Genomic DNA, 12,466 nt, shown 5'->3' on the forward strand with positions numbered 1-12,466 from the left:
TTTCATTGCTTTTAGTCAGACCTGACTGGTCGTGTGGAATTTAGAGCTGTCGGGACACACAAATGATTGTTCTTGATCGGTCCAATGTCTCAGCCTGCCTTACTTTTGACCTTGAGAAGGGGTAAGTTATGACTTGTGAGATCACATTTGGCCTGGGGAATGGCGCCACAACCCTAGCTGTGGCTTTCAATGTTGGTCAAGGCATATCTCCATGCTCGCACCAGACGCCTTATTTTATAGTAAGTAGTACCAGCATTCGACTGGACCACGGGTGTATTTGTCACAATCATTCATGCTCACTGCCTGTAGTAATACAGATTCATGCATTCATTGCATTGTGTCTACATCACTCCCCCATTGGGTGCTACAGGCGTCAATTCACGAGACGTCCGCCTGCTATGAGCCAGCCAACGTTTGCGTAGTCAGCCCTTGACGCGGTATAGCAAGCCTCGCGACGCGTCACACGACGACTTCGTTTCGCATCTCTGGAGCCGTTCGATTCTACAAATTGAGCACACGCCCAATGCCACGGCGCTGTCTTTGTCCTAGCTCACTCCCCTGGACTGTCTTACGACGGGAGGCTCCCAACTTCCATTGAGACAGTTGGTCACTCTCGGCATCATCGAAAGCAAATGAAGCGCAGGTTGCAGCAGACTCCTGGCCAAGGGCGGATCAAGCAACATGTTGGCCTATGAGATGGTACACTCGCGCGGCTGTTCAACGCAAAGTATATGGACGGCATGCAAGCGGCGAGTCTTCATCGTCCATCGCATGGCCCTGGTGCCTGGCATGCAAGACATGCCTTTATAAATCTGGCCGATTCCATCAGACACTGTCTGACCCAGCCGATCGCGAGACAGTCGCCAAGGCACAGCCGACAATCGTCGGACCAGTCACTAAACATTGGTGTGTTTGAGAAAACAATCGTCCATGAGAGAACATGATATGTATACGTATGCGGAGGGGATCAGTCTGCACCAATCAATGCCAGGCCGCCGGTGCAGGTCAGCTCTGATTTCCGGTATCCAGCCACATGCGTGACGGGCCGTCCTGTAATTCGATGTGGCGACCAATTCCCCCCAACTTGCAAAGCTTGCTCAACTTCTTTTCCCGTGTAATTAATATCAGGAGCTACGTATGAAATCGATGGATCAGTTGCGGCTGTACGTTTCATGGTATCATTGCACAGCATGTGCCAAATCTCACTGATTGCCTGCGTAGTGCAGCGACTTGAGCGTGTGGCTGGCATGCGCTCTTCTCAGATGCAGTTGAGTAAATAATAGGTGGTCGCCTGCCTAATACCTTGCCGTGCCTTGGTCCCCGGGTCGGCCAGATACACAGCGTCCACGAGGACATTGACTCAGAAAGACAGTTGCGCCACAGCTAGCATCGCTCAGGTACCATGATCGACAGTCTTGGCAGGGAGGGACAGATCTGATCTGTGCCGCCGCCCAGAGCACCCGGCAGGCAAGTCTACGTGTAAGACGAGGCTGCCGCAAGCCAGGCTTCGGTGTTACCAAGTTTCCGCCTCATCGGTGAATACGAAGAGGTCTTGGTGAAGAAGGCTACGAGTCCCAGTCGTCCCGAGATTCGCCGGTCCAGTCGTTTGTGTGGCTAACGGTACTTCGTACACGTAGTCAGGTGCCCAGCTCTCACAACCCGCTGCGACGGTGGCCCGAAGCCCTGTGCAGACCCTTTGTGCGCAAGATCAGCACTGAATCCAGAATTGTTACAGTTACGCCAGCCCCTCATCCTCTCCACAGCTGGGCTCCGCGTGACTTTCCAGACTGACAGGACCCTGAATCCGCAATAGGCCATCCACAATGGCTGGGCCTGACAACCCCATCCAATGATTTCAATCGCGGAAACGGCCCCGAGGCGCAGGATACTGCGCATATTAACTGTACACAGCCTCTGACAGTCTCGCTCATGCACCAATGCACCGTACTTGTCACGAGGTCTTGAACTTCTCGGCGGACCGTTCTGGATTCTATAATATTAGCTGGGTCCCGTTTCGTTGGATCGGGGAACATCGGGCTTGAAAGGCCGTAGTGCAGACAATGCCCACTATTTGGGGGGGGTCCGTTTTCCTGACGGTCCGGTCGGCGGTTCCTTACCCAAAGCGGGCAATAGCAAGCGCTCGCCGCGTGTAAATTTAGCGACCACAGCCACCGTGATCAGCAACAGAAACCCCTCGTTAATGCCTGGATAATCACTCTTCCAGGCAGGTCGAACCCGCTGGCGCCGCCGATAATTCTTCCGTTCATAACGCGCTTTACGCGCGGCCCTGGAGCAGTGCTGAAATACCCACACATCGGCCACGCCCTCATGCAGGGACCGCCTGTTGCCCGTCTCCAGTTGGGCAGTAAGCCTATGAGGAATTCTCGGAACGTAATGTTCCTGGCGAGTGATGCGGAGAATCATTCGTTGATTGACCAACCGACCCGACAAGCGACGCTGGAGCTGGCTCTCCACCCGCAGTCCAAATGGGAGTTGGAGACCGGTTTGGAGGCTAGCTGGACCTTGCAGTAAGAAAGAAAGAAGGGTTCCAGAAGTTGTCTCCGAAGTTGGTGCGGCTCTCTGTTGTCTTGTTCCCTGAGGAATACATATGCTCTGAATAAAATAATGCAGGAAGGCTTGCCCCCAATATTTCACTGGCGCATTCTCATGCCCTTTCTCCAGGACAATAGCCTGGAGGGTGGGTGTAGCAGCGTAGTGCATGGCGCCTTGTCGAATGCCACAGTGACAGGCTGTCCCTGGCAGCTGACCAGACAGTCGGGACCAAGCCAAGACTTGGGTACAGCCTTGGAGGACCCTTGTTGATTTCCAAAAAGAGGAGTCGGGACTGGAGGGGCTCACGAGTTGGTCAGTACCTCCGATTGTCTCCTCTCTGTAGGGACAAAATACAAGCGACTCTCGATTACCCGATTAAACAGAATGGCAATTCTTTGTTATTGCCATGGGAATTTATCGCTGGTGTCTTCTCGGCGCGGAGACACGGCGAAGTGCCCGGAACATGTGAAGACGATTCCTCACACTCATCCATATCTCGGCTATGATTGGCAGGGCTACTCCGTGCCGGGGCATTTTGTCGCGCCTCGACTCGGCCTGCCAAGAAGGGTAAAGTTCAGAACCCTTGACCTCGTGGAAGAAAGCCAAAATTCCAAGCCACCGAGGTCACGGGACGCACGCCCAGGCTACTGACAGATTGACAGAATTGGAGAAGAGGGGATCGGTCTACCAACCGAGCTGAATGCTTGCCTCGTTTTGTGACTCCATCTCGAGAGAGGTGTCCATTTTCGCTTGTTTAATCTATCTTCACTTCTTTGATTTTACCTATGCCATCGGTCGGTCCTTCTGTGGAATCTTAGAAGTCTGGTACGGTGCGTAGATGGGGTTTTCTGGCAGCGGCATTCCCGGAATCGGTCCCCACGACTCATCACCGTAGCTTATTGGGCACCACGTTCCTGGCTGGGGACGGTGGAATCTGACGCGGCGCCATTGGAAATGGGGATAAAAGAAAATCACCATTGAAATAACCATGGTAGTGTCTCTGGCCAGAACGCCATTCCCGGTGTTTCCCACGCGACGAGAGACTACATTAGAAGCTAGACTAAGCCAGCCACAATTATCCCCCCGTTCGCGGGACGAAAAAAAATCACGCGCGTAGGAGAGCCTTTGGATTCTGATTTAATCTATTCGCATTCTCTGCTTCGGGTCCCACTGGCGGGTCCAAGCTGCTGGGTGTGAGGCAAGTGACGATGTCCGGTTTTTCTTCAGTGCGGGGCCATTTCCTCCCTCACTGGGACCGCAAGGTGGTTGTAATAATAAGCGTACTGGCAACTCGCCGAGTGGCGCGCAAGAGACGAATGTAGACTTTTGAGGACCCAGTCTGTCCGCCTCGTGCGCGCGAAACGCGGGGAAATGGGAAAATGGCAACGAAAATCGTCTTGTGATCAAAATGTGAGGCGAATTCGACATGGTCGATGCGCGAGCCGCCTAGAGAGCCGGGAGATCGTAACGTGACCGAGATTAGAGCCTGGGGTACGGAGTACAGAGTAAGCACGATGTTCGCCCGCGGCTATCGACGGGCAGTGTTGCGCAGCAATGGCTGCGCGACACTGCTCACCCTGTAGCTATGACCCCGTCTATGACAGTGACCACATGGCACGCCGAGGGCGGTCCAGACAACATGCTTAACCGTGTGAATGGATTGATATTGGCTTGGGTAATCATGATATCTGCGCACGTGAACGTCAGCTTGGATGTGGCTGTGCCACAGTTAGGCCGCGGCATCGTCGATGTGAGCATAAGACAGGTCCAGAACCATGCAACAACAGTCTATGTTAGTTCACCACGGTGATATAGCAGAATCGACTCAGTTCACCGAGACAATACACACGTCTAGACCGAATACCCTCGTAATGATTATCAAAAAGTCATTTTCCACGCTGGCGATGGCCTTGACACCCGACCAGAGTCATGATGTGAAAATTCGTCAATCAATCTCGATGCGACCAGTTGCCAGATCGAACATGACAGCGGATCTGCATCAACCTGCATGTCACAGCGATTGAGAACAGCCATAACGAATTAGAACATACTCTCCCCAGTTTGTACACTTCTACAAACACATCCCCACCATTGAGGAAAATCTTTTGTGTTGCATCTCCCTCGTATGGATGGATGGCAACTACGGAGTCTCCCTACGTCTCCTGTCAGCGTGAGGTACATAGGACGACCGACAAGTTGGGTAAGAAGTATGTGTATCCGTCTGCGCTTCTCAGCTGGAAAATGCAATCATGAGGACATGATCCCACCGGAAGCTGATGTCATGCTTATGGATGAATTTGAATACCACCGAACCTGCAGCGACAGCACAGCTGAAGTGACACGATTGTGGAATTCATTGACATGCCTCCCTCCCTGCGTCAACGAGTGGCCTTGATGGCGACGCCATCTCTATCAGCCTGAAGAAGGGGTATGGGTCAACCGTCAAGCTTCATCGACCCTTCCTCACGTATGCGAGTCTAGTCAATTTTCCGCTCACGGTTATGCGTAATGATCTATTTGATCGATGAATGCAATCCCGAATTGACAGTTGGGGGTCTGTTGTACACCCGCTTGACGACCCTGTCATCAATCATCGTCTTCGCATGCCACACCTTTCTTCGGACACAGAGACTGGAGGCTCTCATGGGATCTTGACAGTGCCATCTCAGCTCAACGCCCTTCCCCCACCCTGGAACTTCAGCGCACCTTCTCAACATAGCCATGCCCTTGAACATGAACATGATGGGTGCCAAACCCCCACGGCGACCCCCAACCTCGAGTCCGGAGATGTGGAGGGGGTGGCTGATTGTATCCAAGCAGCCTTATGTGTCAAAGAAGCCACTGATGATAGGAGAGGGCCGTCAGATCCACTGATTCCAGGAACGTGTCTCAACGTGCACGTGTGGTGCTGCAACAAGGTAATTTGACTTCCAACCGGACACGATTCTCGTCCTTCGCGGAGTGATAGCTCTTCGTCACATCGTCACATGGCAGATGACCCGTGCAAAAGTTCCCGATAACAATGGCGACCTGAAAGAGAGTCGTGGGATGACCCTTGATGCACCTATCTCCTCGGACAAGGTGGCTTCCAGAAGGAATCGATTGCTCAGTGCCAGCATGCAGGCGGACAGCGCCGACACCACGCGCTGGCGATCATGCAGATCAAATCTCGCGGATTTGAATCCGTTATCAAAGGATGCTCAGGTGCTGGGGTGAGGTTCACGATATCCTGGTCGCGTCCGAGGCCCATGTCGACCGTTGACTTCGTCCACGTGCGCGTGCTGCGCACGGGCGATGAGGCCGCTGGAAGAAGCTTTGACCTGGCCACAGCTGGAGTGCGCGAAACAGTCCCATCCCACCTGACGGATGAGAAGACCGCCCATACAGTCTCCGGACTTTCAACTGATGCGTGAAGGAAGAAGGAACATGAATGCTGGATTGAAGCGGAGTTGTGATGAGAGGATGAGCGCGGAGGCGGCCGCTCCCGAGGCGGGCCGCTGTTGCCTGCCCACTGACGGCGCAAACTTCAACAAATCCAAATCATTCAACCGTCCAACATCAAATCAGCACGAGCATGACCCAGCATCCTCCTGGACAGCTGGCTCACGCGCAACAATCGCTCCTCGCACGCCATCCATGCTGCCTACAAGCCCTGACAGCGACAGCCATTTGACTGGCCGGTTTCAAGATGCATGCTCACCATTCGTGGCATCGCAGATCGACGCGCGCCAGCGGGACGCGCCACATGGCTCGCGCGATGTGATCGACTGGAGTTGACGGATTTCCGTATCCAGCAAGCGCTTGGTCACCGACTCTGCTTGCTGAGAGAGTTTAGGAGGATCGTGGCTCCGTGTCCAACCTGCAGGCTGGTTACAGATTTGATTCCTTCAGAGTGTGTGGGCAGATCCAATGTAACCAGACCACTCTTCCAGGAACCACGTGCGAAGCAACGCGCTCCTAGGGAAGGGCATATGCTGCTCACCGACAGACGCGGCTGACCCGTCCCCGGACGCGACTGTGCGTGCGGTCTAATACTGGTAATACTTGTTTGTTCTGTAGGGAGAATACACGAGTCAAAATCGGTACACGAAGAAGTCAACTAATCAAACAGTACACGTGGCCTATCTCTAACACGACCCTGCAGACGCCCCGTTCGATGTTGCCTTCTCGGGATGTGAATCGTCACGGGCCTTCCGGAGCGGGAGCTCATGATGTCTTGGGTAACCTCACTTGAACACATGGAACCTAATACGGCCTGTGGCTTCGGGATGCAGCAGCCCGAGCCGGGTGACACCTATATCAAGCTGTTGTACAGTACTGTACAGTACTGTATCGTATATATCTATACGAAACACACCTCACGAACTAGCGAGGCGTTTCCGGGAAGCACACGCCGTCAGTTGATGGTCTCCCGACTGGCAATGTGCACCCCGACACATGCCGCCGCCCAGATGCAAGCCGTGTTTGCGATTTCAAAGCTGATGTTGCTCTCACTGCCGGTCTTGCCAGGACGGACACGACAGCACCGCTGAGCTCCGCGGCCAGGCGCACGACGTGCTTCGCCGGGAATCTGCCAATCCTCTCCCGATTCGTTACGCAACCGTCTTCATCCTGTCGGGGCTGCGCACAACCAGCCACGCGTGACCCATCATCAGGCAGGAATCGGCGGTGGCAGCCATCTGCTGTGCGGCCATCATCGCCTCTCAGTTGCACGCTCAACCGCCGTAGACAACGTGACCCGCGCAGCACGATGAGGAGATCGCGACGGCCTCTTGTCTTGATGGGGCACAGACCAGTACACAGGCTCTCGGGGACAATGCCACGAGGGCCAAGAAGCGACGGTGCATTGCTGAGTAAGATCCCAGCGGTGTACGAACCCCCCTTTGCCTGCTGTTAGTTGGGGATCTCTGTGCTGGTGATGGCGCAGTACAGGTTTCACGACATCCTGGACCGTCATACCCCAAAGGGCGAGCGTGGTTTACGTGGTAAAGGGTCGCTTGTAGGGTGTATGGATATCCGTCGATTTTTACCTCCACAGACGTCCAACGGCAATGAACGAGGTCATGGTTCTCGGAGCAGCGGATGCTACGGTATCATGTCGCCTGATGTCCCGTCTTAGCCAACATGAAAGCTGGGGGTGGAACCGAGGACCCTCTAATTACCATGCGCAAAGGGCCGAGGTTGTATTCGCAAGGCTGAGGCCACGAGCATCAGCTGGGAACGCCCTCGCAAGGTACCCCGGGTTCCTTGTCCACTGGCGCTTACTCTTTCGCGTCCTGCTGATCGTTCTCAACCGGATAGTCTCCGTGAATGGCCGAGAGACAGGATCTCGGAGCTCAACCAACCTAGTCGCGACAGCTACCGAGGTGCCTCGGACAGACAAGCACTCTTCTTCTTCAGCGTGTAACTTATTATGTACGCGGTAGGGCGAGAGGATGCCATGTGCAGCCAAGCCCTGCACCCCAGATCGCATGGCCAGAGCCCGTCAAAGTAATTTGAATTGATCGATTTGAATTGACTGTCTATGATAGGTACGTACTAGGGAGCCGGAGCCAGCACCACATCGATCCGAGCAATTCAATTAGGCAAAAGAAGCCATCCTCGTCTGTTTGTCAAACCGATCTTCCCAAAGGGAACGTACATACATGGATGGGGCCAATGTGATCTGTCGGCCACGGGGAACTGTCCCGTAGCGGGAGGTGACGATTCGCAAGCGACAATAAAGGAAGCGAGCAGCACGGCGCAATTATCCATCAATGATCAATTGCCATGATATGATCCCCGTGCTCGCGGCACGCGCGAGTCCGGGGTCGCGCAAACCGTTCATTATTGACCCGTCTTTGCACCAAAAGCTTGATTGTCCGTACGCACGGGGTAATTAATACCTCGTGGTGTTATTCTCCCGTAATTACTATAAATCAATTAGGCAGCCATTTCCTCCCCAATTCATCGTGCAGCCGGTGAGCTACACCCCGGTCAAGCACGTGTCAGTAAGTCAGTCAGTCGGCCATCACGTATCACCCTCTTCCCCTCTTTGCTCGCGCGCCCCCCCTCCCTCCCTCCCTCCCTCCCGCCTCTCACCATCCGCGCCAGCCCATCTGTCGATTTGTCTGTCAGTCAGATGTCAGGTCCCAGATCCGCGGCTCTCGTTACGTCTGACAAAGTCGTCACCGTGTCACATCTGGTGAGGAAGGCGTGTGTGTCAGCCGACCGATTCGGGATCGACGCCGTCGCGGATGCGTGAGTGTCCCTTTCCGTCCGTCTCGGATCGACAGGACAAGGGCTGTTTTATCCGGGGGGCGGGATTCTGCTGCTGCTGCTGCCGCTTCCCAGTGCTTTATCCGGCGGCAGATAATTGCCAAGCCAAGGGTCTGTTGACCGCTACTCATTAACAAGGACTGATTAGTGGTTATTAGGTGTTGTCTGTCTATGTAGGTGGCCTTTGCCAGAGGCATGGATATATGTTACTTGGATCACATTGACTACGATGGGGTAAATTATAAAGGTCTGTACATATTGCAATGTGACTTGGCCGACCACGAGCCAGGTGCTAAATCGAGTCTGGCTACGTCTTCCGCATAGATGGATGGACTCGACGGACCAGCCAGCCAGCCAGCCTGGATGCTTGATGCGCTGGCCATTTCCATCACACGACCTCATCCAAAACAACCCACCATCAAACACAAGCATACCTTCCGTAGGGGCGATGTGGGTGGCAAGTCAATGCTTAAACGTGGGGTTTCCCTACACGCCACCCCCCCTTTTCCCCCCAATGTAGTATCCTTGATAAGTGGCATGTATTACATATTTGTATTCGTAGCGTCGCATTGACAGTCTTGATATTGCGTGTGCTTCTGCATTTGAACGATCATCTTACGAAAGCGGTATGCTACGCCGCGGAGCGTGAATGCGCGCGGGTTGTGCATGACTGATGTTGTTGGTTTGGCTGGCAACATTGCCAGACATCAGTATCAAGAGGACTTGAGTATGTGGCTGTTTGTCCAACTTGTCAAAAAGTCACTTGATATCAACATGGAAGACTGGACTCAAGCACTTGGACCTCTGAGCACCACAAGTTCGCCACGATGGGCGAAAGAGGATGCTGACCGGCTAAAGATGCCCTGTCCTTCTGACGACGATCCCTTCTTGAATAATTGCCATTGTGCTTACTGCTCAAGCCCCTCCCGATCGGCACTGCGATGCACAAAGGGTTGCTGTCATGCAGGGGGCGCGGGTCGGTTTGTCGAACAGACACCTTGGCACATATCTGGGGATAGCAGGCAAGGGGGAAGGAAACTCTTTGGATTTAGCAGGCCGTTGAAGTTGACCAGGCGTCGTATCCATCAATCCTTCTTAATCGCCGCGCCTGTACCTATCCTCTTGTACTTTCTGGGGTCCTTGCGACTCATCAGTCTTTGATCACGCGTGCCTTTGCCGCCCTCCCAGAAGCCTCTGCCCTTCTTCCCAATGACGCTGCGCCCGCAGTAGTTGCACGCCTCCGGGTTGTAGTTCTGCTCGCGGCTGCAACAGCCGCAGAGCATCCGGTTCGCCCACTCGTTGATGTGGTCCTCCTTTGCGTCGTGGCACTTGTCGCAGGCATACACCTTGTTGCAGCACGAGAAGCGGAACCAGCGGTACGACTTTTTGTAGTGCGCGCAGGAGCCGCGATCCGGAAGCTGTTCGCCGATGCGCAGGCCGAGACGCTCCTGCTTGCGCTTGGGCATGTCTGGTGGTGGCAGGGAGCCGGGCGTGATAAGCAGGAGGCGCACCTCGGGGATCTTGAAGGTGAACTTGGCGTGGCACACGCGGCAGACGTTGGTGATGGACTCGCCGCGGACGGAGACAAGTTCGTGGTTCGCGGACGAGCAGTTCTGGCATGTCGGGATAAAGGGGCTAGGCAGCATGTCAGCCGCTTTGCAGCCGGACAAGTCGATGAACCCAGCTCTCGTTGAGTGCTCGTGAATCAACGTCGGTCGGAAGGTGGCAGTATGGGGTGTTGTGCATTTGCGACAGCTGGACTTTCTCTCCTCGTTGGGCTTCAGGCGATTGAAATCATTCATCTCCTTGCAACGCTCGCATTTGACCTGTAGGCTCAATGTGGTCAACTGCAGGAGCTCGATACCGTAAAGCGCGATGTTGGGGAAACTGAGCATGGTGCCTCGCTCCGGCGTCTCCTCCACCATGGGAGCCGCGGCCTCTTCTTCGGAGTACTCGACGTCCACGCCGCCGTCATCTGTATCCTCGGATTCAGATGAGAGGAGCTCATCTCCCTGACGAGATGGGGAGTCCCACTCTGGTGGTCTTGCGATGAACTGCACGTGAGGCTTCTCTGATTGCACACCGTACAGCTCAGCGTCCTTCTTGTCCAATACCTTTTCTTCTGCGGACTTCTTGGGCGCCGACACTTGAGGAGCCAGTACTTGCCGTCTGACTGCTTCGACCTTGGCCATTGCCACTTTGTCTGGAAGTTGGTGAAGCCTGCCACACAGGTAGTTTAGGTAACCCATGAGGTTTGTATCCTTCTTCTCCGCGGCAATGTGGGCAAACAACTCCTCAATAGGCTCGGCCACCTCCTCCTCAACCTCATTGAAATGAATCCTGAGGTTCTGCAGGGGATACAGAAGGGGGACAATGAACAAAGCAGACTGTACTGACTTGAGAGACAGCGGCAGTCGTTCTCTGTCTTCAATCTGCAGTGGCATGGTGAATACAATACCGTCCTTGGACCTCGAGTAGCCAGGGACACCTGCCATGCGACTGTCCACTTGTCGAATCTCTTTGGACCGCCGTGCCTTGGCTTCCTCAATCTGCTGTGGCTTGAACCAGGGCTCAGGCTCGAGCGGTGGAAGCGCTGGTCTCGTCGCGGTGGCAGCAGCTGGTCGCTCTGGAAGCGTAGTCGCCGATGAAGGCTGCGCTCGGGGTGCAGGCTTTTTTGGCGACACGGGCCTCGATGTCTCTGCCTGCGGTGCTGCATCATTGTTCCCTTGGAAAGATACCAGCTTGATCGTCTCGACTTGCTTCTGTGATAGAAAGCTCTCCATGGACCTGTCAAGCGCATTGACAAGGCTGAGAAGTGTTGCGCCCTTGCCCCTTCTCTTCTCCACCAGGTTGTCCCAGCCCTTTTCGACATTCAGGCTTGAGCCTTTGGGGATGTTCTTGTTCTTCACCAGTAGAGATGGCTTCTGGTTGGGATACGCTTTCGGCACCCGCAGATCACATTCGAGATCTGACATTTCAAAGGGGAAATCAGGGTCCGATGGCTTGAGTTTGAACAAGAGTGACGTTGTTCCATCTGGCAGGGTGGTTTCTATAGGTTTGAACCGCCGCCGTATTTGCTCGATGCGGTACTCGCGTGGATCCTTGGTTTGTGATGAAGCTTCAGGTTTGGTGACCACCCGGGCAGTGGGGGCTTGGACAATGGCCTGGTTGCGCAACGCAGGTGCGGCATTCGACTTCCCATCTCTGGGCCTGGGCCTTCGACGAGATGACTGCGGTCCATGTGCTGCATTGGCTTGCTGTGTAGAAGCTGTGGACGTCTCCATGTTGAAAGTTGTGTGGGGTGGTTCGGTTGTTGTCACCAGGAGGTCGTGTCGCATAATCAGTGGTGACAAAAGGTGTGCTTAGTAACTAGCACAGAGAAATACAAAGAAGAGGCGCGACCAACGGTATATATCGACATTTCATTTTTCATTACCTCGTGGCGATGGTGGTTGTTGATGATGTGATGTGACAAATGCTCCGTGTGGGTCTCCGCAAAGTAGAGGGACCTATTTGCTCTAACAGATTCTGACTCCAAGCAGCGCAGTTGCTGTTAGCACATACCAAGTCCCGTGATTCATCGTCATAATGGGTCTTGCTCAATCATCCAGATGTCTTGACCTGTTCTCAACTACTACATATAATTACATTTATG

General features: G+C 54.2%; 2 protein-coding genes across 2 annotated transcripts; both read right to left on the minus strand.

Moving 5' to 3' along the window:
* Positions 1-1,485: 1,485 nt before the first annotated feature.
* F5Z01DRAFT_362443 (uncharacterized protein) lies at positions 1,486-1,981 on the minus strand. The gene has a single exon (XM_046259311.1). The coding sequence runs from the start codon at positions 1,894-1,896 to the stop codon at positions 1,615-1,617; it is 282 nt and encodes a 93-aa protein (XP_046114369.1). The 5' UTR covers positions 1,897-1,981; the 3' UTR covers positions 1,486-1,614.
* Positions 1,982-9,896: 7,915 nt separating this feature from the next.
* On the minus strand, positions 9,897-12,095 carry F5Z01DRAFT_683852 (uncharacterized protein; the record flags this gene model as incomplete). Its single annotated transcript, XM_046265887.1, has 1 exon — positions 9,897-12,095. One exon carries the CDS (start codon positions 12,093-12,095, stop codon positions 9,897-9,899), a length of 2,199 nt encoding a protein of 732 aa, XP_046114370.1.
* Positions 12,096-12,466: the final 371 nt, after the last annotated feature.

This window comes from Emericellopsis atlantica, assembly GCF_019669845.1.
Source record: "Emericellopsis atlantica unplaced genomic scaffold F5Z01scaffold_36, whole genome shotgun sequence".
Taxonomy (NCBI): Eukaryota; Fungi; Ascomycota; class Sordariomycetes; order Hypocreales; family Bionectriaceae; genus Emericellopsis; species Emericellopsis atlantica.